The following is a 25,768-nucleotide window of genomic DNA, read 5'->3' as shown; positions in this document are numbered from 1 at the left end:
ACGAATGAAAGGTTATTATTCAAGCAAGCAATTGATTGGAAATAGAATGATTTATATATTCTACACAGAACAAGAAAAAAAATCAAGAATTTTTTTTTTTCTAAATGTATTTTTTGAAAATTATTATTAGAGGATCCCGTAGGCATAATGGATCGGATAGTTATGATGATGATGATGATTTTGTTGATGGATTCATAATTATATAGAAAAAGAATTGAATGAATTAAAAAAAAAAAAGTTTTTGTGTGAAAAAAAAACGGATTGTATGAAGATTTACAAACACTGAAAAAAATAGATGAATGAATGAATGAATGGTGTATTGGAAATTGGATGGTTCATTTCTGTTCATTTAACGAAATCTATTGATTGTATGTGAAAATATATAGAGAAGATGCATTATGATAATCAATGATCAAAAGGAAAATGTCGTTTGGAAGATATAAATTTTTTTCTGCTTCGTTTTGAAAATTTTTGAGAATCAATCTTGGTGGGTGTAATCGTCGTTCGGTAAAATGAAGCTGCATAGATGTGGAAGTATCTTATAATCTTGTCCAAAAAATTTTTTTTTTCAAAGATTAAGATTATGTTGAGCATTTTGATGACGCATCAAACTATATTTGGAACTAAAAACCTTTCCACAATCTGGATACGTACACATATTTGGATTAACTGATGAATGTAATTTTTGATGTTCAGCTAAATTATATTTACGAACAAATGATTTTCCACAATTTGGCCAATCACAAATAAATCGTCGTCCAGTATGTATATTACGATGTGCTTCAAGATGTGGTTTTTGTCGAAAACGTTTTCCACAATTAACCCAATCGCAAATATATGGTTTATCCACATCACAACAACAATTACAATTATTATTTCCAGTTGAAGATTTTTTCTTATTGCCACCACCAGAATGTCCACCTTTGGATTTAGTATCTTTTGTTTTGGTTATACCACCACCATTTGTATGGCTACCGATTGTTGATAGATTTACTGTAAAATTATATAAAATAACAAAAAAAAATCATTAATCAATCGATATTGAAAAAAAGAAAATAAATTGAAAAATTTGTTCTGTTTCAATAAATAAAAAAAAAGATAATTAAAATAAATCACTAACAACCAAATGATTGTGATGTACCACCACCGGTAGTGACTAGTTTAAATGGTGAACGTGCAGCAGCATTAGCCAAGACGGCCATGACATTGGCACTTGTCGCATTTGAGCCTTGCGTTACAGCTGCAGCGGCAGCCGCACCTAATGCTAATGTTGGAAATAAATTTGTCGCTGTCTGATTATGTTGTTGTTGTTGTTGATGATGATGACTGTGTTGTTGTTGAATTTGATTCGGATGTTGTTGTTGTTGTTGTTGATTATTAAGATGATGATGATGATGACCAACATTACCCATCATCATTGCAGCACCAATATGTCTTAGATTTGTATGTGATGATGATGCGGATGATATATTGTTCATCATCGTTATTAAACACTTTATTTTTACAAATCAAAATTATCCAAAATCAGATGATTTGTTGAAAAGAATTGTTGTTATATGAATTTTTGTTTCTTAATTCTTTTCCTCCCTTTCCCCGAAAAAAAATAAACTTCACTCTTCATAGAAAAAGAGAGAGAGAGAGAGAAAGAAGTGTAACATCCAAAACAAATAAACAAACGACGAGAAGAAAATATCTCATTTGAAAAAAGCTACTCCTCCTCATCATCGTTCTTTCATCTTATTTTTTTTCCTTCCCCATCATCATCATCATCATAAACATTTATTGGGGTGAGGGAAGAGAAAAAGACAAAAAATCATAACACAACCAAGCCAACCACACTACACATAGGATTCCCCATTCCATTCATTCATTGATTTGAATTCAAGCCAAGACCCAACACTAATAACAACAACAACAACAACAACAACAATGTATACACATCTTTCATATATACACCGAACCATGCACAAACAATACAACATTGGGGAAATATATAAAAAAAAACAAGTTAAAGTTAGGGTATGGTTGATATCCTCTCTCTCTCTCCCATCTATCTCTCTCTCTCTCTCTCTCTCTTTGATTCTCAATCACACCCTCACAAACACACACATCATCATCATCATCATCTTTTTTCTTGCTCTCTTTCTCCCTTGTTTATCTTCCTTATATTTGGAAAAAAAAACGAATAGAGAAAAATTTAGAAAATTCTGCGTTTGCTCCATTGAATGGTGTTAGGATTCAAAATTGTTCAACGTAAATGTGTGTATGTGTGTGGGGGGCTCAATGGTTCCAATCTCTCTCTCTCTCCCATGTTCATTCATTCATTCATTAATTGTTTGTGTGTGTGTGGCTGCTTATTTCCATTCCGATTCAGGGTAGACATTTTTTTTTTTTTTTTTTTTGTTCACAAGTTTTATTTCTATCAACCATAAGTGTGATGATGATGTTATGATGGATAAAAACTTTTTAAATAAAATCAGTTTATCAACCCCCCGCCATCCCCTTCACACGAATCAGAAAACAACACACTTTTTGTTAGAAAAAAACCTATGATATCCATTATACAAAATGAACAAGAATTTGAACAGAAATGAATGATGATAAAGGCATTTCCTTTTTTTCAATTCGATTCCAGTCTCTCTTTCTCTCTCTATCCCAGCTTTTCTTTTCCACTCTAACAATTCTGCAAATAAGTGTATTTCGGTTAAAAGCAAAAGGATATTTTGATACAGTAAGAGAGAGAGAGAGAGAGAGAGAGAGAGAGAGAGAGAGAAACAGAGAAAAAATGACAGGGAGATATACACAGAGAGAAATAATTTAGGCTTTTTTAACTTTTTTTGACTATTTTTGTCGAAATAGCGCGATCACATGACACAATTTTCAAAATAGCGAGATCACGTGAAAAAAATCATTGAAATTTAAAAAATTAAAGTCGAATTTTGAAAAATTCCCTTAAGTCGAAGCCGAAATCTTAAAAATTTTCAATCGAAGTCGAACTTTAAAAAATTTTCAATGTTAAAATCGGACTTTAAAAATTTTTCGAAGTCGAACTTCGAAAAATTTTCTAAGTCGAAAGCCGAATTTTGAAAAATTCCCTTAAGTCGAAGCCGAACTTTAAAATTTTTCCAAGTCGAAGTCGGACTTAGAAAATTTTTCAAAATTAAAGTCGAACTTTGAAAATTTTTCCAAGTCGAAAGCCGAATTTTTTAAAAAATTCCCTCAAGTCGAAAGCCGAATTTGAAAAATTCCCTTAAGTCGAAGTCGAACTTTAAAATTTTTCAGTCGAAGTCGGACTTAGAAAATTTTTCAAAATTAAAGTCGAACTTTGAAAATTTTTCTAAGTCGAAGTCGGACTTAGAAAATTTTTTCAAAATTAAAGTCGGACTTTGAAAAATTTTCTAAATTGAATTATATGAAGATTCTATTCATGTTTGTTAAGTTATCGTTCGTTCCTGATTATTGTTGAGCAAGTGAATTTGGATTTTTTGACCATTATTTTTGGTTATTTATGATTTGGGTGATAAGTGAACAATATTATCAATACGAAAATAATAAAGAATTTAGGTTGAACGCATATCGGTCGGACTAAAGCCGGATTAAAAATTGGGTTGGTTAATGACGTAATCAAGCTAATAACGTAAAATCAATGGGTCGCTGGTTCGAATCCAATTGGCAGCGCTTTTCAAGATGGAAATTTTCTTAACAGGTTTCATTTGAATTTAACAATTAATTTAAAGAAAAAGCCAAAAAGAAGCTAAAAAATCAGAATAAGGGAAAAGGCAAAGAATCCAAAAAGCAAAGCGAAGAAAAGAACAGAAAATAAGAAAAAAGGGTCCGAAAAAAAAGAACCCGAAAAAAATTTTTTTCATGAAAATTTTTTTTTTGAAAAAATTGCAAAAAATTTTGTGCAATTTTTGAAGTCAGCGTCATCTGTTGATAAAAAAAATATTTACAATACTATAATGTACAGTCCACGAGTGACGTTACGCAAATTATTTCTCTCTGTGTAGTAAGTGAAGATTTGTATTCAATCTCTTTCAACGTAGATAGAAAACAAATTCATTGATCATCCAACAAATAAATAGACATCATATCAATTAGTCGATTATTCAATTGAAAAAAAATTACCGTTATTCTTCAGGGATAGCATTTATTTTTGATTCTCAATAGTGAAGTTTCACTGTAAAAATACCATACCATACAAGAAATGGGACCATTGTGTATTAAATGCTGGGCGCCAAACAACCCAGTATGTTTCTTTGTACACTCGTCTGGTATGTTTTATACAGGGGTTTGAATTCAAACTTGTATTTCAGAAAATAATATCTCTCTCTCTCTCTCTCTCTCTCTCTCTCACTTCTCGAGGAAAAACATTCCGCATATGTGTGAACACTAGACAGACCAGGGAGAGAGAGAGAGAAATGTTTTTTTTGGGCCAAAATGGCGGCAACATCAACTTGAATATTTAGAAAACAACATAAAGCGAATGTAGCAATATTTTCCTTCTCTCTCTTTCTCTCTCTCTCTTTGAGTATCATCATTTAAACAATTCTCATGTATGCTGCAGCTCCACAAAGGCAGAAAGAGAGAGAGAGAGAGAGAGAGAGAGATGAAATTAGTATTATGATAACAGAGTTTGTTTGACTAACTCAGAGAGGGAATGGTTCAGAAAAGGAAACGGAAAAAAGTTCAGCTAGGTTAGATGAATTAATGATTATAACTAAGGACTGATAGTAAAGCTGTGCTAAAAGAAAAACATCACTTACCAGATAATAATGCATTTGGATCTGTTGTTCCATGATTCTGAGTAAAACTTGATAAAATTTGTTTATATTGTTCAATTTCAGTTGAAAATTGTTTCAATTGTTGTCTCAGTTTATTACATTCATATGTTTTTGAATGAAGTTTATTTTTTGTTTGTTCCAATTCAATACGTAATGATTGACTATCCAATGATTGATTCATATTCATTTTTTGTTGTTGATTACTGTTATTAGTTGAATTGGTATTATTTGTATAATTGTTTGAAGTTGATCCCGATGACATTAGCATTATATCGGATGTTATTGATGATGATGATGATGATAATGGTTGTGAAATTGTAGCACAATTGGCTAAAACATATGACATTGGCAAGGTATTCGCAACCAAATGATAACCAGATGATGGCTGATGTTCATAAGAATGACCAATAATACTTTGCATATTCAAACTTCATACTTGGATTCGTTTGCTAATTTTTTTTTTGGATCTCTTCTTCTTGGGATATTTATTGCACAATTCAGGATATTGATTCTTTCGTTTGAATTACCACCAATCAATGTGTAATGGTTACCAGAAAAAAAGATGATTCAATTTTCCAAGATTTTCGAGCAAACAAAACAAAACAAAACAAATTTTACGTCGACAACGAATGGCTGGTTGGTTTGAGAGTTGGGAAAAATATAAGAGAGGGAAAGAGAGAGAGAGAGAAGGAGAGTTAGTTAGGAGAGAGAGAGAGAGCCAAAGAGAGAGAGAGAGAGAGAGAGAGAGAGAGAGAGAGAGAGAGTCAGGAGAGAGAAGCATCAGCCATAGAGAACACATTCGGAGAGCGAAGAGAGAGAGAGAGAGAGAAACGCAAAGCGAAAGAGACTCTCTCTCTCTCTCTTTTTTCTCGCTCTCTCTCTCTCTCTCTCTCTCTCTCTCTCTCTCTCTCAATTCAAAAAATTTGTCTCATTCGATAACAATAAACCTTTTTGTTTCTGGATCAATCTGAAAATCTTTATCGTCAAAAAAGTTATTCAATGAATAAAAATTCCAATTTCCAGTGGAAAACAAAAATTTACGGAAGGAATTTTTGATTAAATAAATTCGAAAGAAAATGAATTCGATTTTGTCGATTCAATTATGTGACATTCATAAATGTCGAATAAAAAAAAAATTTTATAACATTTCGAATGTTAACACCATCTAGCGATTAGAATAGGATCTTTTTATTGTTTTGATGTCCTTGCTGTTTTTTTTTTTTTTTTTTGGTTATCAATAGGTTTTTCAACAAAAACAAAAATCTATTCTGTCCCAATAAAAATGAACAAGAATCATGATGAAACAAAAAATCAGATTTACCGATACCATCAGATAAAAATATGCATCACCCTATTCATTAGCTATGCATTTTATTATTTAATGCGAAAATCATTTTCATTAATATTACCCGAATTATTATTTACATCGATTATTGATCAAAATGATGCCGGTATAATTTTATCGGCACAAAGTATTTCCTATACAATTTCAAAATTTATTGGTGGTATACTTTCGGATCATATTTCAGCAAAAATTCTTTTCATCAATGGTTTATTTCTATCAAGTTTGACGACCGTTTTGTTAGCATTTGGGCCACAAACATTAACATCATTCACGATACTTTGGTTTCTAAATGGTCTTGCCCAAGGATTTGGATGGCCATCATTAGTGAAAATTCTTCAACAATGGACATCTAACAAACAATTTGGTACATATTATAGTGTATTAAGTGCTTCGGCAAACATTTCTGGTGGTCTATCTCCATTGCTGGCTACATTAATGACAAAGAATTTTGGTTGGCAAAATACTTTAATATCATTCGGAATTGTCTCCATATTTATAGCCATAATATCAATGTTTATGATATCGAATCGTCCCGAAGATATCACCGGCATGGTTGCCATTGAAAGTGAAACAAAAAAGGAAAAGATGAAAAAATCATCACCCATAAAATGGAAAGAATTACTGAAAAGCCCATTTATCTGGTTATTATCGATTTCGTATCTTGTTGTATTTGCAGCTAAAACAACTGCCTGTGATTGGGGACAACTCTTTCTAATGAATGAACGACAAAAATCACAACTGATTGCATCAAGTTTTACATCAACAGTTGAATCGGGTGGTTTTTTCGGTGCCATTTTAGCCGGTTATCTTAGCGATAAAATGATTGCCGCAAAAAATAAGTCATCGAATTCCTGTGATCGTTTACCTGTTGCAACTGCAATGATGACATTGTCAACATTTGCTCTACATTCATTTTGTTTTTATGTTGATTCCTTCACATCACATTTATTCATTGCAATATTAGGTTTCATTCTTGGAATTGCATTATATGGCCCAATCATCATATTCGGTATGGTGGCAACAGAAGCTGTTCCAAAAAGTCTTAGCGGTACATCACATGCTATTGTTGCATTAGCTGCTAATGGTAAATTTATCTTTTGATTTAATTTATGGAAAATTTCACCTTTTTTTTAAATACAGTCGGTGCCATCATTGCTGGTTTACCATTCACAATGCTAGCACAGATTTATAGTTGGAAAACTGTTTTTTTCCTTTTGGAAATATCAACAGCTTTAATCGTACTATTAATGGCCATTATTGGACATCGTTTACGACCCGATTTCGCAATGATTGTATCAAAGAAAATCAATTAATAAGCATAATTAATAACTTTATCATCATCTGTGATCCTTGTTAATCATTGTTTTAATAAATTAATAAATTAATTATTATTTCGAATTAAATGTTGATATAATTGATTCAAAACGATATCTCATTCGATATGCAAATATCGATACCATCGATTGATTACGTTTTTTTCCATTTGTTCGATAGAATGTTTGATCTCCGGTTGGTGAAATCATTTCATTTTGTATGTAATCTTCGACTTCAACATTATCATCATTACCATCTTCATGATGATCATTAAGAATTTTTGATAACGGTTCCATTGTTTGCATTTCAATTAGATCGAATCCACTATTGATATTTAAACATCTACATTGTGAAATGATAATCATTGTAATTAATAAAAACAATGTGATTGATATGTTTAGATAGAAAATCCATTGAATTTTTGCCAATTTTTCCATTATATAATAATGAATCACCGACATAAATGATTGAAAAATAATTGTTGTAACAATCGTATAACGTATCCAACAAGCAGTAATAGATAAATGATCAATAATCGAATGACAAATTTCATCCATCATTTGAGCAATTGACAATCCGATGATAATATTTGCAACTATAACTAATGGAAAATGTTTTTCATTATATCGATCATTGAATAGTTGAATAATATTTGCCGAGATGTATAGAAATAAAACGATAATGAAAGTAAAACATCCTAAACGTTCACGTTCATGTATACAATCCGTTCGATAAAGTAAGTAAATTCGTATGAAAAGTATGATGACCATTGTAATAAGAAACAATGAAAATTTTTGATACCCTAACAAAAAACAATTTAGATTTATGAACAAGATTCATAAATTCATTTTTGATCAATTTACCGGTTAGAAATTTAGGATAATATTGCTGTGGCCAAATTGTACATCCAATCGGATATGAAATGCATAGATAAAAAGCCATTGCAAATTGTATCCGACTAATAATAGTGAATCCAGTTTTTTGCCATCCATCCACTGTACGAATACTAAAATTATCTTCATCAAAATGATCATCAACATTAATGCCTGGACGCATTTGACATGCAAGTGCAACACAATTTAATGTTATATAACGTGTACAATCATTGTCGATAGCATAATTATCAAGAAATTCTTCAAAATCAACACCACGTACAATATTATGTTTATGTATTGATGCAACATAATGCCAAATAAGATATGATAATGTTGACCAATTTAATGATAAAAATATTCGACATCCAATTATTGAACGAATTATGGATTTAACCGTTGTTGAAGAATTATCACCGAAAAGATTCGAATAATAATATAATGATAATAATAATGCCGAAAGAAAACCGGCTATAAACATCAGTAAATATAATTGAATATAACATTTAGCTTCCCGTTCTTCTAATGGATCAATTTTTATATCGAATAATGAATAAAGTAATAATAATAATTGTATACCACTGATTGAACTTTTCATTACAATCATAAACATTTCCATAAATGGTAAATTTAATGGAAATATCATCATTGAAATTATATCCAATACAGTAATAATGATGAATGTTAACCAATTCAAATGAAATGTATTCAATTGATTAAACATAAATAGATGACGTTCCGGTTCAATTAAACAACCGATTATCATTCCAAAACCTAATCCCATTAATCGAAATATAAAAGTCGACATTATTGTTATTGTTTCAAATTCAATGAAAATAGTTGATGAATTATTTTGATGAATTTGTTTCGATTCTTTTCCTGATAACAATGATGATTTTTGTATCATCGTAAAATCCGATGTAATTATGAATGCCTATAATTATTAACAAATGTTTTTTTTAGATTTCAAAATTCAAATCAAATTCAATGATAGAAAAAAAACAGATTTACCAGATGAAAAATGCAACCAGCACAAACAATCAATTTGATTTGATTGATTTTGATAAGCATTCGATCAAAATTAATACGATAACGATAAATATCATCAAGATGATTATTATCCGATGATGATCGATAGAATCGATATTTATTAGCCAATGATGATGATGATGTTGAACTTTGATTAGATGATGATGATGAAAGAATAATTCCATTATTACAATATAATGATGATGATGGTTGACGTAATTCAAGAAATGATCGTTTTTTTGACGTCGATAATGATGATGGTGGTGGTGGTGATGATTGTCGATATCGACTAATAGATTCTCGTCGACGATTCATTCAATCAATAATTGGGTAAAATTTATTCCATCAACAAGAAAAAAAAAGAAAAAGAAAATCATAATAATCACGTTTACATAAAGATTAATAAATAAGATTGACAGAAAAATAATCTCTCCGTGTGTGTGTGTTTAGGTAAGAATTTGATGTGATTTATGATTTTTATTTTCTATATTTACTTTAAATAAAATAGGATTAAATACATGGTTATGGACATCGGGTGGTAATAAAATAAAGAAAAAATTTTTTTTTTTTTTGATAAATCCCAAAGTGATAAAGAAAAACATGGATGTTGTGATCCACCATCGCGACCAAAATTTTTTTTATGACATTCATTCGAAAAAAATATTACAATTATTAATCGATAGATGTCGCAAAGATACAAATATGATTCTGGCGTTCAAATATTTGAAAATTTTGTAACAAATTCAACTTCTTCGTTAAGAAATGGATCTCGAAAAAATGTTGATGTTGTTCGTGGTCGATTTGATGATCTTGATCGATAACCGACAAAATTATCTGGTCGACGACGATTTACAGATGTTGGTGAACGATTTAATAGTTTTGATTTATCATTACGATTTATAAACACCGATAATATACCGAAACGGCGAAAATATGAATCCGCATAATTGGTATTTACAAATTCACCATAATCATCATCATTGTCATTTTTATTTTTATTAGATGATTGTTTATTAAATCGATCCAGGGTACTTAAAAAAGAATCCTTATCGGCCATTATCGGATTAATGGTGGTTGACCATAGAACAATCATAATGATAATCATCATGAATGGCACCAATTGAGAATGATGATGATGATGATCAGTCATTTTTTGTAGTTTTGATCAAGGTTTTGATTTTGTGATGTGTAAATGTTGTTGAAATTTTCAACAAAATAACCAAATGATTGTTTGAATTTGATTTTTAGGTTCATTTTAAAAAATATCGTCGATGTTCAATCATGCATTGAATATATTTGTAGATATTCAGGTTTGATAAGATTAGTTTTTCGAAATTCTTTGCTTTTTCAAGGATTGAAACTTGGAAGAGAAAAAAATCACGCAATAAAAGAACAAACAATTAATGATAATTATTGTGATTGCATTCTAAATTAGAAGATCACCGCAATGATCAACAAAATCATTACGATAAATTATTTTCGGAATGTATTTAACCTAATCAAACAATATATTGACAAAACATTTAATTTCATCGGAAAATTTCATTATGATTGCATCTTAATAATTTTGCCGGAGTTTAATTCAAAGTCAAGGCCTTATGTTCCCAACAAAATGAATCTTATTGACAACCGAATATAACATTCAAATATCGATTTATCAAGATGAATTTCATTATATTCATCGTCTTTCATTTCGGTTAACAGGATCATATTTCAATTTATTGAAGTTGTTAGGAAAAATATTGGATTTTCACCAAACACACTTAATTCTATTGCTTTGTTAAAATGTTTTTAATTTGGATAAACAACAACAACAACGATGATGATGATGAGAAAGCAAAAAAAAAGAATTTTTCGAAAATCACACGTACAATACATACGATGTGATGATTCGAATGATGATGATGATGATGATTGACGATTTGTTCAAGTGTGATAGAATAACGTTTAAGTTATTTGCGAATCTGTACATTTTTATTACATTTATTATTACAATGTTAGCAGAAAAAAGTGGGTGTTAGGCTCAATTGAATTTTAAGAAAACAAAAAGAATTCATTCATTTGAAAAAATAAGATTATATCTAAAGATTGCAATTTGTTTTGTTTTGAATGATGACTGAAATATCATCATCATCATCATCCAATTCGTTCGTGTTACACTGTTTTTCATCATTATGATGAAGATTGAATTCAAAAAAAAAACAAAAAACAAAATAAAGAAATAAACTAGGCGAATAATAGTGATGATGTATATTATTTCACTTGAGATTATCATCCATACCAGATATTATTATTAACTTTATAAATTTTTTAAAAAAATAAATAAATAAAGTTTCGAAATTATGTCTGCAAACATCTTTCATTGTAAGTTATACATTTTTTCAAATTACATAAAAAGATTCTCTCTTTTCTCAATTTTTTTCAAAAGAATTTGAAATTCTTTAAAAAAATAATTTTTTTAAAAATAAATTATTAACGACAAAAAAAACAATAAATCTCAGCGTAACTGTATATAGAATGTGTGTACATTCTAAACGATGTTATTCATGAACAAAATCATTGTCTTGAAGTTGGTCGAACAAAAAAACACAAGTTTTTATTTTTGGCAACAAATTCATCTTATGAATTTTTACATAACAAAACATTAATCAAGTTTAAGAATCGACATATAAACTTGTATAATTCATCACATTTGTTTGTTTTATTATTATTCATCAATTCATTCCTTACACACCAACGAAAGATTCATGATGATGAATCCTGTTTCGACTGTGATATTGTTGTTGTTGTTGTTGTTAACAATAGTTGTTCGAAATAAAATCAATGCTACAAATTTGAATTATATTAACAAACATCATTCGATTTTGAAACGATCCATTGATCATGATTTCGGTATATTACCCGATGTTTATCATCAAAATGTTGCACCAATGCAAGATGGTCATCCTGTTCAGGTAAAAGTATCGGTCATTATTTTGAATTTGAAAATTGGTTCTATTTCTACACAGGTAAAATTTGAAAATATTGATCTATCATCATAATATGAATAATTTTTTAATTTAAAAAGGATTTTGATGTAGATATTTTCTATCATCAACATTGGAATGATTATCGTTTACAACCACCAACAAATATCGAAGCAATGACAAAAATGAAAACAAATGATTCAAATGTTGTACAATATCGTTTGACTGATCGTTGGCGAAATCGTCTTTGGATACCGAATGTTTATTTTCGAAATGCTGTTTCAGGTTCTATATCGAATATTCTGACGCCTACATATTATTTTACTATTACTAATTATACCGAAGTATTTATGGCTGTACGTTTAAGTTTAAAACTTACATGTCATATGAATTTCTATAAATTTCCATTCGATACACAAATTTGTTATATGAATCTTACATCAAGTAAGTTAATGATGTTTGATTTTGAAAGAAATTTTTGATTTTTTTTTTGTTTGTTGTACGAATGACTAAAATAGCTTCTGATGATGCAAATACTATGCGTTTATCATGGAATATATTTCGTATTGGTAGTCATGTTGATGAATCAGAATTTACTGTAATTCGTGTTGATCATGAATCAAATTGTTTAAAACAATATCGTTTTGGTTCATATTCATGTTTATATGGTAGTATTGTATTTAAACGTAATATTGGAAAATATGTTATCAAACGTTTAGTTCCATCATTCATTATTGTTATAATAACATTTATTGGTTTTTGGATACCGACAAACATATCACCAGCACGTACAGCATTACCAATTACAGCATTATTGGCATTAATTACACAACAAATTCAATCTGATCTTAATGTATCATATGTTTATGCATTACAAATATGGAATATTGTCTGTATAATATTTGTATTTGCAAATTTATTAGAATTTGCAATAGCATTATATATGATACATTGTGATCAAGAATTAAAATCAAAAAAACAAGATCCACCATCAACACTTACAATGTGGAATGATGGTAAAGATAATACTGGTAATGGACAACAACATCGACCAACATTAAAACGTCGAATGTCACAACATTTTCAAACAACAACAAGACATGCACAGATTGATGTTTATGCACGTTATATATTTCCATTATTATTTTTTCTATTCATTTTAACATTTACATTATTTGTATCAATTGAATAATACTTGAAAATCGATTTATCGATGATTTTAACTAATCGACAATAACACACTAACAAAAAATAATGATAAAAAACATTTTTTTTCGCTTCAATTCTTTATCGAGTGCATGAGGACATTATCGAATTAAAATGATTTCTTTTGCAACAAATAAAAAAAAATTTGATTTCGATTTGTAAATTTTTGTAATTTTTCATATTACAAATTATGTGATAATGATGTCGCAAACCAACCATCATCATCATCAACCATATTCATTCAATGTACAAAAATACGTAATAATGATATAAACGATGATATCATCGACCACCCCACCAACAACAAAAAAAATGTTTACCCTTTCAATGAAAATTTGTTCTCAATTTTCAAACGGTACATTTCACACACGCACACTTATGATGATGGTGATGACTTAAATGTAGAAAAAATTGTTTTTTTTTCTCTACATTGATGATGCTAATAAACGTTTATATATGATTTAAATGGCGAAAAAAAAAGGATAAAATAAAACTCAATGAATCCGAATTGAATTGAATGAAAGAAAAAGTGAAAGATAAATTCATTCATTCATAATTATACAATGAATGTTACCCCATTGAATTGAATTCAATGAATGAATGATGGTTATTCACAAAACATCAAGCATCCAATCAAGCATAAGTGGTTCAAGATAACAAGAATAGAAAAAATGTTATTCAAATCGAATAATAATTTTCATTCATTCATGATAATGGTTAACTAATGGTTGTCGTCCGTTTTTTTTCTACAGTTTTTTTATTCATTTGGACAGATCATTTTGAACACTTTTTTTGTTGCTATCGGAAATTCAAATGTAATTACTTATTATTATTATGGTGTTCGATGATTTCCGTTTTGTTCAACTAATATCGATCCAATATTGAATGACAAATTAATTGATGAGATTAAAGAATGAATGTTCGATTTTTGACGGAAATGTTTTAAACACTGAAAATAGAAAAAAATTCAAAATCGATTTTCATTTTTTGAATAACATTCAGAAACAAAATGATTGAAAATTGAATTTTGAAAACAAAATAAATCTATTATATAACTGGACGACTGGATATATATTACATGTACAGGAAATGCAACTAAATGAATTGAATGATCGATTTGTCATCATCATCAGCTAAGAAATCTCAGAAAAAGAAACAACTGTTTTTTTTTTTTTGTTGAAAATGAATTCATGCATGATCAATGAAAATGTGAAAATGGATTTTTGTTGGAAAAAAAAATTTCCAATTTAAAAAATTGTGGACAGTATTTGAATTTTGTTTTAAAAAAACTTTGACAAAATGATGATGTCCGGATGTCAAAACACCAAACACCAAACAACGATAATAATCCTGGTAAGGGTCAAATGATTTGTTCACAAAAACGATTCTTTTTTTTCAACAACGACGACAATAATAATCTTATTACATTTTGATAATAACAAAAAAAGATTTAACCAAAAAAAAAATTCATTTTTTTCCGTCAAAGATTCTATTAAATGATAAAAAAAAACTGAAATCAAAAAAACAACAACAACAACGTAAATATTCAAATGAAAAAAAAAATTCAATTTTCAAAATGATCCCCATTCATAAAATAAAAATTCAAATTTTAAAATCGACGGGCAGACAATGTTTTTTCTTTTTTTGGGGTGATATGACAGACAACAAAAAAACCGGTCATATATCGGAAATGTTTATTCCCGATATGATTATTTGAGTGTGTGTGTGAATGAATCAAAGATCAATTACGGGACTTTTAGTTGATTTTATTTTTGGGTTGAAAATTTACCCCAAAAAAAACTTGTTTTTTTTGAATTTTAAGCAAACAAACAAACAAAAAAACCGAAACTATTGTTCGATTCTCATTGATCATCATCATCATCATCTTATTGATTATCATCAACTTCGATGTGCGTGTGGTCGCGCGATTCAGGCCAATGTTTATTTTCACCCAAAAAATTCTTTGTTGTTGTTGTTGTTGTTTACATCGTTAAAACATGATTGTTTTGTCGTAAACATTGATGGCTTTGTCGCGGTTATTGAAATTTTTTCATTTTTGGGTTCGATTCTTATCAATTTCTTTCGATACAACCACCACCATAATAATCATAATCATAATGATGGTGATGAAAGATTTTTTTTTTTCAATTACCCGAACAACAACAACACAGAATTTTCGAATATTGTCATCAGGAATATTTAAAAAAAAATTGATGATGTTCGATTTTCAATGGTTGATGTCGATAATGTTGTTGATTAAGTTTGTTTTTTTTGCGGATAAATAATGAGTTATTGATTACAAATCAATACGCATTTTTTTAGTAATATTCTTTTGATTGTTGTCAGGATTATAATCTAAAAATTTCATTCCTGTTATGCAAGATAGTTTAACTAATTTTTTAGTCAAATGATCGATTACCAAAAATGAACGTTATTTCAATTCTAATATTAGACTTTAATGTTGTTGTTTTTTGTTTGTGGAATTGATTTTTTTGAATTACTTATGACTTAATTTAAGCTTTCTGTAGTTCATATTCAAATAATGATGATGATAAATTTGTCCATAAATGTTTGTTATTTAGTTAGCGAAAATCTTATTTTGTTTATTGTGACAAAAAAGAATCTTTGCCTAATGTGTGAAAACATTGTAATCATAAAGGGTGAAGAGGAAAAATGGGAAAAAAATCTCATTAATTCAAAACAAAACAAAACAAAAAAAACTACAACCAAAAAGATAAGCAATCCATTTTTGTTTATTGTTTTTTCATTTTGCTCCAAAACTATTTACTCTTTTGAAAATTATTAATGAAAAAAATAAAGAATTTACACTATAATGAATACTTTAGTTTGAGAATCGAACGATTCTATAGTTTATCAAAAAAGTTGAGGGTTGTAAGTTAATTAATTTTTTTGTGTTGTGGCCATTTATTTGATTATGACAAAGAGAATTCTCGCAATTCTTGTTCGTTGTAAAAGTGTTTCATAAAATGATTATTATCTCTTCTCACTTTCTCTCGCTATAGTTTTGAATGGTGCCAAAACACAAAAGAATTATTAGTTAATCGTACCATATACCTTCTTCTAGAACCAAGGGTTTATTATATATGATTGACAATGTATATTGTGGATGCTTAAATGTTCCAAAAAAAAACTATGATACACCCGTAAACCCGCCTTTTTTCAACAACAAGAATACATGAAGAGTCAGAGTCAACATCATTTTCAACAATGAATCTGTGTTTGTTCACAATCGGATGTTCATTATGATTTTTTTTCTACTTATCCAAAGAGTACCGCCTTGTAAATTTTGGATCAATTGATGTGTGTATGTGTGTGCGCGCGCGAATCCGAAATAGCTGAAGATGAAAGATGAAGAGCAATATTATCGGTGAAGAAAAAAAGAAAGAAATCACATCACATTATCAGTATAGTCCAATCAGAGGAAAAAAATGGCAAAAACTTTCTCTCTATCATCATTATAATAATCATAAAGATTCACTAAAGAATCAACTTCAGAATTCTTTTATTTAAGAAAAAAAAAATATACAAATTCATTTCTTAACAATAAAGAATGAACCAAGTTTTCTTTTTTTTCTGGAATTGTGAAAATTGTCTAGAATCGAATATCACCAACAAACAATAATATCATCATCATCATCATCCTATATCGTGAAGATGATGATGATAAGGATATACAACAACAACAACAAAAATAATGATAATAACCAATAACAATAAAAAGATTTTTTTTTTTGGGAACGCGCGCACACGCGTTTCCCAAAAAAAATTTTACATCATTGAATTTATTCACAAAATGACTAGGATATGTCAAAGTATTTTGAATATGAAATTCTCACAAAATTCTATATTCTGTAGATTTTTTTTATGCAAAATAAATTACCATCTATTGTATTGAGAAGAGAAAATTGGATAGAATGAAAAAGAATCATACCAGAGAAAAAAACAAACAAAACAAAACACTCTAGTGATGGGTATATAATAAACCTCAAAGAATAAACCTGTGATTTTCATATTTGATTTTACCATTTAAACATCCACAAAAAACAACAACATTATATCATGGAAAATGAAATAAATTCAACTTTATTAAATGATTTTGATATGGTTGGTCAAAAATTATCAAATAATTCTTCATTATCATCATCATCATCTTCGTCGTTTTTAATTCGTGACATTCTTGCCAATAATGATAAACATAGAAAATTAAATTCTCAATTTATGCAACAACAACAACCACAGCAACGAAATCAATTATTCAATTGGCTTTTATTAACAAACCAACAACAACAACAACAACACTTACCAACGTTGACTGATGGCTATAATCAAAGTATAATGCGATCATTTATTGATTCAAATAATAATGATAATCAACAATTAAATGATCATAATCGATTATTATTGACAGATCCAATTGTACAGCAAAGATTCTATCAGAATCTTTGTTATTATGCCATACAACAACAAATGGTTAATACTACAACGACGGCAATGGATAGTCAAATTGGATCATCATCTTCATCATCATCGTCCCCGTCGACCAATTCAAAATTTCAACCACAACAAAAAACTTTGGTAAAACAATCATCATCCATGATGAATGGTACACAAACAAAATCGAAAAACATGAAACGAACAAATCAGAATAACAAATCTAAACAATCATCATTGAATATTCGTAATCGAATAAAAATTGGTAAATCAAATCGAATAAAAAATGAATGTACCAAAACAAATGCAAAACCATCATTAATTTTGAAAAGCATTGATGATGATAATAATAACGATAATGTAGAAAGAAATGATAAACTTACTAGCTTAGAAATGATAATCAATATGTCGAATGAAATAATCCAACAACAGCAACAACCGGATATGAATTGTCCATTGAAATTGTCGCGATCTTCAGGTTCCAACGATTCGGATCAGGATTCAGATATGGAACCAATCAATTGTCGTAATCACAATCAACGATATCGTAAAATTCGTCGTAATCGAACGGTATTCACTGAGCTTCAATTAATGGGCCTAGAACGTAGATTCGATAGTCAAAAATATCTTTCCACACCCGATAGGTAACGTTTAATGAATAAGTGGCAATTTTTTTTAACTTTTTACAAATTAATTGTATTAGAACCGACTTGGCGATTGCATTGGGATTAACACAATTACAAGTAAAAACCTGGTATCAAAATCGTCGTATGAAATGGAAAAAACAGGTATGTTGTTGTTGGTATTCAATCCAATAAATCATCAATCAATCAATTAATAGGTAATGCAAAATGGATGTCCATTTCCACCGACCAAACCAAAAGGACGACCGAAAAAAGATTCTATACCTACTTATGGATTGGAATTCACCAAATCTATTCTTTGTCCATTGATGAATGCTATTGATTCGGAATCCACACCATCATCATTATCATCATCATCATCAACATCCACCGTTGTAGTAGCAACAATTGCAGATGCATTAAATTCTTCATCATTCTGAGAAAAATTTATTTTCGAAGAAATGGTGGCGCCATCTAATGAAGATCATTTAAGAAAAACAATTTCGATTTTTGATTTTTTCATTTTGATGTCTTTAGCAAAATTTTCATTAATCAAATTGATAAACACCTGTATTAGTCATGTGCATAACTAATAAAATAAACAGGTAGATTGTCAATTGCTTGGTATAAAAATTAAAATGAAAAATTATTGAAGAAAAAAAGAAAGAATTAAAATAAACATTATAATTTAATTATGAATTTGTTTTTATTGTGCTGTGTAATGTTGTGTTATTACATTCGTTATAGGCCATTATTATTATCATTATTTTATTTCGAATGTTTCTGTACAAAACAAGAAAAAGATAATTAAATTGATTCGATAAAAATATAATTTTTTTTAACACAAGAAAAAAATGAAATATTTTCCATCGAACATTTAATAAAAAATAGTTATTGATTGAAAATTCTATTATATTCGTTTAATGTCTCTTAGTTTTAATTATGGCAATGAAATTTTTCTTTTGTATTATTATTTTTTTGTGAAATGTGAATGAATTCTATGTGATAATCAAAATGTGTAAAGTTGTGAAGAATCGTGAAGAACCAGAAAAAACGAGAAGAAATTAATACAAATATTATAAGCATTGATAATGGTTAAGGATGATTATTATAAAAAATTACAAAATCATTATTTTTTGTTTTTTTTTTGTGGGCACAGAATTTTTATAATTTTTTTTCGTTTTTGTTGTTGAATTTTTAAAATGTTTTATATTTAAATGTGTGATTAGGATAAGAAAAAATCACAAATTATCATTTATTGAAAATATATAGCAAAAGCAACGATAATGGCTTATATTTGTGTATGTGTGTGTTTGTTATCGTTTCATAATTTATAATTCTGTATGTTAAAATATAATGATATTTAATGGAAATGTAATGTGTGATAATGATGATGATGATGATGATGATGGTCGAATTTATTTATATATAGAATATCCAGTTGGTGATGTGTTTAATAAATTGTGAGGCCACTGGTGATGACTTAGCCATAAATCATTGAATTTGAATTGTATAATTGTTATGATGAGATGTTTGATTTCGCCAGAAAATATAATAATGATGATGATGTATTTGGGCGCTTTATTAATTCCGTGATTAGTAATTTAAAAAATTTAGCAGCAATAAAAGATTTGTGTGCATTGATTAATCCAAACAGATGAAAAGATGACGAAAACAGAAGAAATTAAGCAATCACCGAGATCAACAAAAACATGAATATCATCATTATGAAATTCATTCCTAATGATTTAGCATCAGCACTGGTGAAATCTAGAAAAATTGATGAACAACTCATTAAAAATTCAATTTTATTGGACAAAAAAAAATGAAACTTACCGGAAGTAGAGAATACAAATACATCACTTTTTGTGGTGCCAAAGTCATTGGCTACTGCAACATCAACTTCATAACTTTTATCTTGTGCAAGATTTTCCAACATGTATGTCTGTCGACGACGTGGTTCTCGAGTTTTCATTGCTGTGGCATCCGAAACTGTAGGTTCAACATTTATTATCTGCCATTCACCTGGTTGTCCATTCACATGATCAATCTATAATGGGATAAATGTTATTCGAAAAAATCATAAAATATTTTAACATTCAACTTACTTCTCGAACTCTTAATGTTGTATTTTTGATTGGTGGTTGTGAAAAAGTGACCCATTCCAATTGATAACTGTTGACAGAAAAAAAGAAAAAAAAGTCAAATATCCGTATGACGCCTTTTTCTCACGCCTGATCAGCCAATCAATCATATTTGATTGTTGACACCACATTGTCATATTTTAAACCTATATTACTTACGTATCACCATTATGGCTGACTTTTGGACTAGTAAATTTCGGTTTAGATGGTCGGCCAGTCACTTTGTATGTAGGAGAAAAAAGATTAGTTAAGGAAAAAACCAAAACCCAAATCACTTACCTGCAAAATAAGCTTTTTCTTCGCCCAAAGAATTGACCGCTAAACAGAAATAATCTTGATGATCTTTAGGTCCAACATTGAAAATGGTCAATGTTGATGAATGTTCATTCATATTACTTAACATTGAAAAAGAAGAAAATATTATTAATTTGAAGTGTCAATAATTAACAAGAAAGAAAAAACCTAAACATACTTGACAATTTTATGTTTGCTTGAAACATGAATCGGTTGATTCGAATTATAATACCATTCAATATTGGCAAATGGATATGCTTCAGCCATACATTTTATCTCAACATCAGTACCAACTGGTCCATGTACAATTTGTTCCGAAAGTGTTATGACTGGTTTGGCTATATTTATTTTATAAAAACAAAATAAACAAAATTTGGGTCATCAAAATATAATCGTAATAATTGTAATCAACAAACCTTGAACAATCACTTTGAATGTATGGGAACGACTGCCAATTTCATTACGAGCTTCACCTTTGTTTTTGTTTTGTGATGAATTTTGTTTTCCATAACATTTGAAGATTATGATGAATTATCATGATGCATGAACACACACACAGTGATAGGAATAATATAAATTCAACGATGACAAAGTCGATTATTTGAATGGATCATGATTAGGATTAAATTTCATCATTCATTTCATCAAAACGAAGAAGAAAAGATTCGAAGAGAAAAAAAAGAAAAACAAAAAATCATAAATGTGATGACAAGCAAAATTAGTGTCAATCATAAAACAAAATGAAAAAGAATAATCCATTTTGACAACAACAACAACAATAACTATGAAAAAACCTGAACGAAAAACTTACAAATAACATCACCAGCATCAGATAATTGTGTAGTTTGGATAACAAATTCTGTTCGATTCAATTCTATCACTTTTGACTAGGAAAAAAAGGAAGAAAAGAAATTGAAATTCAAAACAATTCAAATCGCATTAAAAAAAATTACATTATGTTTCCATTGAAATGTTGTCGGCAATAATGATGATGATGTAGCAATGTTACAATGTAATACCAATGGTTGATCCTGTGATACGACCACCTATATATGATATGTGTTCAAGTATGACAATAATATGATTGGATCGAATTAAAGATTAGATATGATTGTGATTGATTGAAACAGTTTTCAATTACAAACCTTATTGTCTTTGTTGGCCGGATTCGGTATGATTACTGGTGCAGCTATAATAATTCAAACAAACAAACAAAAAAAATCATTTAGATTTTCTTAAGAATAAAGAAAAAAAAGAAGAAACTTACTATGCATTGATACATTATATTGAATCATACGAGGTGGATTTGAGCTAATCTCACACCTTTATTGATTTGGATAGAATAAATTAAATGTATTAGTAAACAAACATTTTGTTTGAGTGTGTGTATGCGATACATTACCTATAAATACCAGTAAGATCATTGTTCAATCGTTTAATTATAATACCATTGGATGATGAATCCTTTTCAACACCATTCAATTGTTGTATGGTTAGATTACCGACATATAAAAATTTTGTATTAAATTTCCACATAAAAGCATGTTCACCCAGATCTTTAATCTCACAAGGCAAACCTAAAAATAGACAGATGTTGTTGTTGTTGTTGATGATGAGGATGATGAAAATTGATTACGAATACAAACAATGTGACGAATAATGATGATGCGAATCGAAAAACAAAATACAAAATCCGGAAATAGAATTTTAATTAATTAGTTAATTAATTAAAATGAAAAAAACAAACAAACAAATAAACAGAAAAACAATTTGTTTGTTTTTACTGTCAATGACAATCATGACTTACGTATTTCAGCATTTTCTCGTTCGACAATGTTTCCCTATAATGTTTTGTTTTAAATCAAAAAAAAAGAAGAAGATTAAAATCACGAATTTTGTTTTCCCATATAATGATGGATGGATAATGTGTGAGAAAATTAAACAATGAAATGTTCAAGCAATTTTCAAACATTTGATTTGTTTCAAATATACTTACGCCTTTACTGATGAATACTGGCACTAGGGTAGATATTTTTTCCATATTTTCATCTTCAGCTGCTAAAAATATATTCAAAGAAAACAAAAACAGAAAACAAAAAAGACAAAATTAATTTTCTTGTCAAATCAAATTATAAATAGGAAATTGAATTAAATGACAAACAAACAAACAAACAAAAAAACATTGGAGAAAAATATTTTAAGAAACCAGGAACCAAATGATAAGAAACAAGAATAATGTTAACCGAATAAAAACAAATTATTCAATCTTCGTAATTATAAAGGTGCGGTATGCACGAACGTCGCACGCAAATTTTATTCAAATTCAATATTCACACACACACACAATGATGAAATTAAAACCAATAAAACACATAAAAGTCATAAATTATTATTAAGAAATTTTCGAAAGTTGCTGAATAATCATCAACATTGTCGTTATTATGTCATCCATTCCAAACATTGACAAAATAAAACAGATGTGGTTATCATCTTTGACGAAGCAAAAAAAAAAGGTAATAAATTTGCGGGAAAAAAACTGGTGAGATTGGTAATCAGAAAGTAAAAAAAAAAACTTTATGTCACACGAACATCAAGACAATCATCATCACGATTCATACGGAAAAAGTTTTAAGTTTTCACAGATCATAACACTCTGAATTCGGGAAAATTAGAAAAATCTAATTTTTTTTTCTTCTACCGATTTTCTTTACCATCAACATTAATTGTATGGTGTGTTTCAAATTTTTCGTTTGGTTAGTTGTTTGTTTTATTTCATTTCGTTCATCTAGTTAGTCGAAATCATTACATTTTCCTTTTTTTTAAAATTATTTTTTATGATTTCGACACACTTAAATAGCTATCATTTTATATTCGAATAGAAACGAAAATTGATGATTATTACTTTAATGATGGTCATAATTGTCATTCGTATCATCATCATCATCATCATTATTATTACATCAGATAATTATGATCATCATCACACACAATCAAAAAAACATCTTTCTTTTTCATCTGATTCAAACATTCAACATGAACAAATGATTGGCACATATAATGCGTGTGTGTGTGGCTTGTAAACTTTTTTAAAAAAAAGCTTAGTTAATTTGTTTTAAAAAATCCAAATGTCTTTTTTTTGAAATTGTACAGAATCATTTAATAAACCAAACACTCAAGAAAAAAAAAATACCAAATCAAAAACTAATGGACGGAAATAATACGGATCTTTCAATATTTTGAACAGCAAAAATATAAAAAAAATTAAAATTCATGAGATAGATATATGATATGATAATTCAGAACAGAAGGTGTTTCTGAATAAAATTATTCCAGTGAATGATATCATCATCGATACTAATATAATCAAAATCATAAATTTATTCAAAAAATCATTTAATAATTAATTTTTGTAAAAAAAAACGAAAAGGAATAAACCTTGATCATTATCATCAATGGATAACCGGAACAACAACAACAGATGTTAATTTCAAACAACAACAGAAAAAAAATCGTTAATCGTGATTTCACAAATTGGATGTAAAAAAACAAATTTAATATGAATTATTCAGATATTTAATCAATAAAGGTAAACTGTTGATGATGAGGATGATTCGATATGATCAAACAATTTTTTAGTTATTTGTGGACAAGATGTAGGTTTGGTTTGGTTTGTTTATTCAGGTTATTATTCATCAACAACATATCGAAGAGAAATCTTCATTTTTTTCGAAAACGAAATGAAATAAAAACAAATGAGAATGACACAAAACAAACAGGTACGATACATAAATGTCAATCAATCAATTCAATCTAATCGAAATGATTTTTTGTTCATCTTCATTATTATTTAGGTCAAACATAGGATATTTGGGCTGTCAGATTAATCAAAAATTAATTTTGTTTTTTTTTCAGAAATAATCAACAACAACAACTGTGTGATGCTATTTACAGTTAAAATTTGTTCGTTGTTATTTACCAAGTGTTGTTTAGCAAATCAAATGAATAAAATCAGTTTGATAAACAAAAAAAAAACAACACCGGTAATCCGGTCGTATCGAATATTTGATATTTCCATATCTCACATATGTTAATATACTTCTTTATTGACATTCAATGAAATAAAAAATGAACAGATTTATAAAGTGATATCGATGAGAAAAAAAAACAAACAAACAGGGAAATTTATTTATCTGATGAACTAAAATAACATCAACATTAACGTGATGATGAACACAATCATAGTTTTGATTGATTGATTGATTGATATTCTGACAATGATCATGATGATCACAAATAATCGATGAATGATTATTATCGATTTTTTTTTCTTGAAAAATTTTAAATTAACCAGAACAAGCCGGTCGATCATTATCATCATAATCATGTCTAATGAATGGGGATTTTTTTTTATAAATACAAAGTTAAATTTAGAAAATAAAAACAAAATTAAATTCAAACGATCAAATTATCATCATCATTTTTTTTGGGGTTTGGTCAAGTATAAAGAGAAATGCAAATCAATAAGATGAAATGAGATTCATGAAAAAAAACACACACACAAAAACCACAAAAAAAAGAAAAAGAATTTCATGAAAAATTTATAAACATCATTTAATGGATAATTTTCTCTAAATACAAGAGATAGAGAGATGAAAGAAAATCTTCAATAATCAATCAAATTGATAGATATACAATTGGAATCGATTCGAATCGAATCGATTATGTATGATGATGATGAT

The 25,768-nt window shown here is 28.6% G+C and overlaps 7 protein-coding genes across 10 annotated transcripts in view; 3 read left to right on the top strand and 4 right to left on the bottom strand.

The window, feature by feature from the left end:
* Positions 1-31: 31 nt before the first annotated feature.
* On the bottom strand, positions 32-5,449 carry LOC113798601 (uncharacterized). Of its 2 annotated transcripts, none has more exons than XM_027349159.2 (2): positions 4,767-5,449; positions 32-993 (listed from the first exon to the last, which is right to left on the bottom strand). In XM_027349159.2, the coding sequence occupies exons 1-2, from the start codon at positions 5,203-5,205 to the stop codon at positions 569-571; spliced, it is 864 nt and encodes a 287-aa protein (XP_027204960.1). In that variant the 5' UTR covers positions 5,206-5,449; the 3' UTR covers positions 32-568. The 2 variants fall into 2 exon arrangements, with proteins under 2 accessions (XP_027204960.1, XP_027204961.2); XM_027349160.2 differs by lacking the exon at positions 4,767-5,449 and adding an exon at positions 1,121-2,115.
* Positions 5,450-5,995: 546 nt separating this feature from the next.
* Positions 5,996-7,532, top strand: LOC113798589 (glucose-6-phosphate exchanger SLC37A4-like). The gene is made up of 2 exons (XM_027349148.2): positions 5,996-7,213; positions 7,270-7,532. The coding sequence occupies exons 1-2, from the start codon at positions 6,067-6,069 to the stop codon at positions 7,440-7,442; spliced, it is 1,320 nt and encodes a 439-aa protein (XP_027204949.2). The 5' UTR covers positions 5,996-6,066; the 3' UTR covers positions 7,443-7,532.
* LOC113798588 (uncharacterized) lies at positions 7,477-9,665 on the bottom strand. The gene is made up of 3 exons (XM_027349147.2): positions 9,327-9,665; positions 8,307-9,249; positions 7,477-8,245 (listed from the first exon to the last, which is right to left on the bottom strand). Exons 1-3 carry the CDS (start codon positions 9,657-9,659, stop codon positions 7,518-7,520), a joined length of 2,004 nt encoding a protein of 667 aa, XP_027204948.2. The 5' UTR covers positions 9,660-9,665; the 3' UTR covers positions 7,477-7,517.
* Positions 9,666-10,053: 388 nt separating this feature from the next.
* Positions 10,054-11,442, bottom strand: LOC113798590 (uncharacterized). The gene has a single exon (XM_075819785.1). The coding sequence runs from the start codon at positions 10,492-10,494 to the stop codon at positions 10,060-10,062; it is 435 nt and encodes a 144-aa protein (XP_075675900.1). The 5' UTR covers positions 10,495-11,442; the 3' UTR covers positions 10,054-10,059.
* A 245-nt stretch (positions 11,443-11,687) lies between these two features.
* On the top strand, positions 11,688-13,967 carry LOC113798528 (glycine receptor subunit alpha-2-like). Its single transcript, XM_027349083.2, has 3 exons — positions 11,688-12,352; positions 12,412-12,754; positions 12,829-13,967. The coding sequence occupies exons 1-3, from the start codon at positions 12,092-12,094 to the stop codon at positions 13,500-13,502; spliced, it is 1,278 nt and encodes a 425-aa protein (XP_027204884.2). The 5' UTR covers positions 11,688-12,091; the 3' UTR covers positions 13,503-13,967.
* A 3,272-nt stretch (positions 13,968-17,239) lies between these two features.
* Positions 17,240-19,223, top strand: LOC113798628 (uncharacterized). The gene is made up of 3 exons (XM_027349192.2): positions 17,240-18,612; positions 18,672-18,756; positions 18,810-19,223. The coding sequence occupies exons 1-3, from the start codon at positions 17,597-17,599 to the stop codon at positions 19,029-19,031; spliced, it is 1,323 nt and encodes a 440-aa protein (XP_027204993.2). The 5' UTR covers positions 17,240-17,596; the 3' UTR covers positions 19,032-19,223.
* A 37-nt stretch (positions 19,224-19,260) lies between these two features.
* Positions 19,261-25,768, bottom strand: part of LOC113798575 (protein amalgam-like) — a 28,056-nt gene continuing 21,548 nt past the window's right edge. The window contains exons 1-15 of one of the 3 annotated variants that reach the window (XM_075819672.1): positions 23,203-23,227; positions 23,026-23,084; positions 22,837-22,870; positions 22,432-22,606; positions 22,297-22,352; positions 22,175-22,218; positions 21,983-22,075; positions 21,841-21,916; positions 21,446-21,502; positions 21,208-21,367; positions 21,015-21,130; positions 20,895-20,955; positions 20,700-20,766; positions 20,428-20,641; positions 19,261-20,361 (exon numbers count right to left, since the gene is read on the bottom strand). In XM_075819672.1, coding sequence (XP_075675787.1) covers positions 20,276-20,361; positions 20,428-20,641; positions 20,700-20,766; positions 20,895-20,955; positions 21,015-21,130; positions 21,208-21,367; positions 21,446-21,502; positions 21,841-21,916; positions 21,983-22,075; positions 22,175-22,218; positions 22,297-22,352; positions 22,432-22,606; positions 22,837-22,870; positions 23,026-23,084; positions 23,203-23,212 — 1,308 coding nt within the window. In that variant the 5' untranslated portion in view covers positions 23,213-23,227 and the 3' untranslated portion in view covers positions 19,261-20,275. Of the gene's footprint in view, positions 20,362-20,427; positions 20,642-20,699; positions 20,767-20,894; positions 20,956-21,014; positions 21,131-21,207; positions 21,368-21,445; positions 21,503-21,840; positions 21,917-21,982; positions 22,076-22,174; positions 22,219-22,296; positions 22,353-22,431; positions 22,607-22,836; positions 22,871-23,025; positions 23,088-23,202; positions 23,228-25,768 lie in introns of those variants that run through there. The other 2 variants (XM_075819671.1, XM_027349132.2) reach the window with 2 other exon arrangements.

The sequence above is a fragment of the Dermatophagoides pteronyssinus genome, unplaced genomic scaffold (assembly GCF_027571235.1).
Source record: "Dermatophagoides pteronyssinus isolate colony J.1.1.1.1 unplaced genomic scaffold, Derpt_VIB-CSIC_2022.12 sq0004, whole genome shotgun sequence".
Taxonomy (NCBI): Eukaryota; Metazoa; Arthropoda; class Arachnida; order Sarcoptiformes; family Pyroglyphidae; genus Dermatophagoides; species Dermatophagoides pteronyssinus.
The sequence above is the reverse complement of the archived record's forward strand: the minus strand, read 5'-3'. Positions and strand labels throughout refer to the sequence as shown.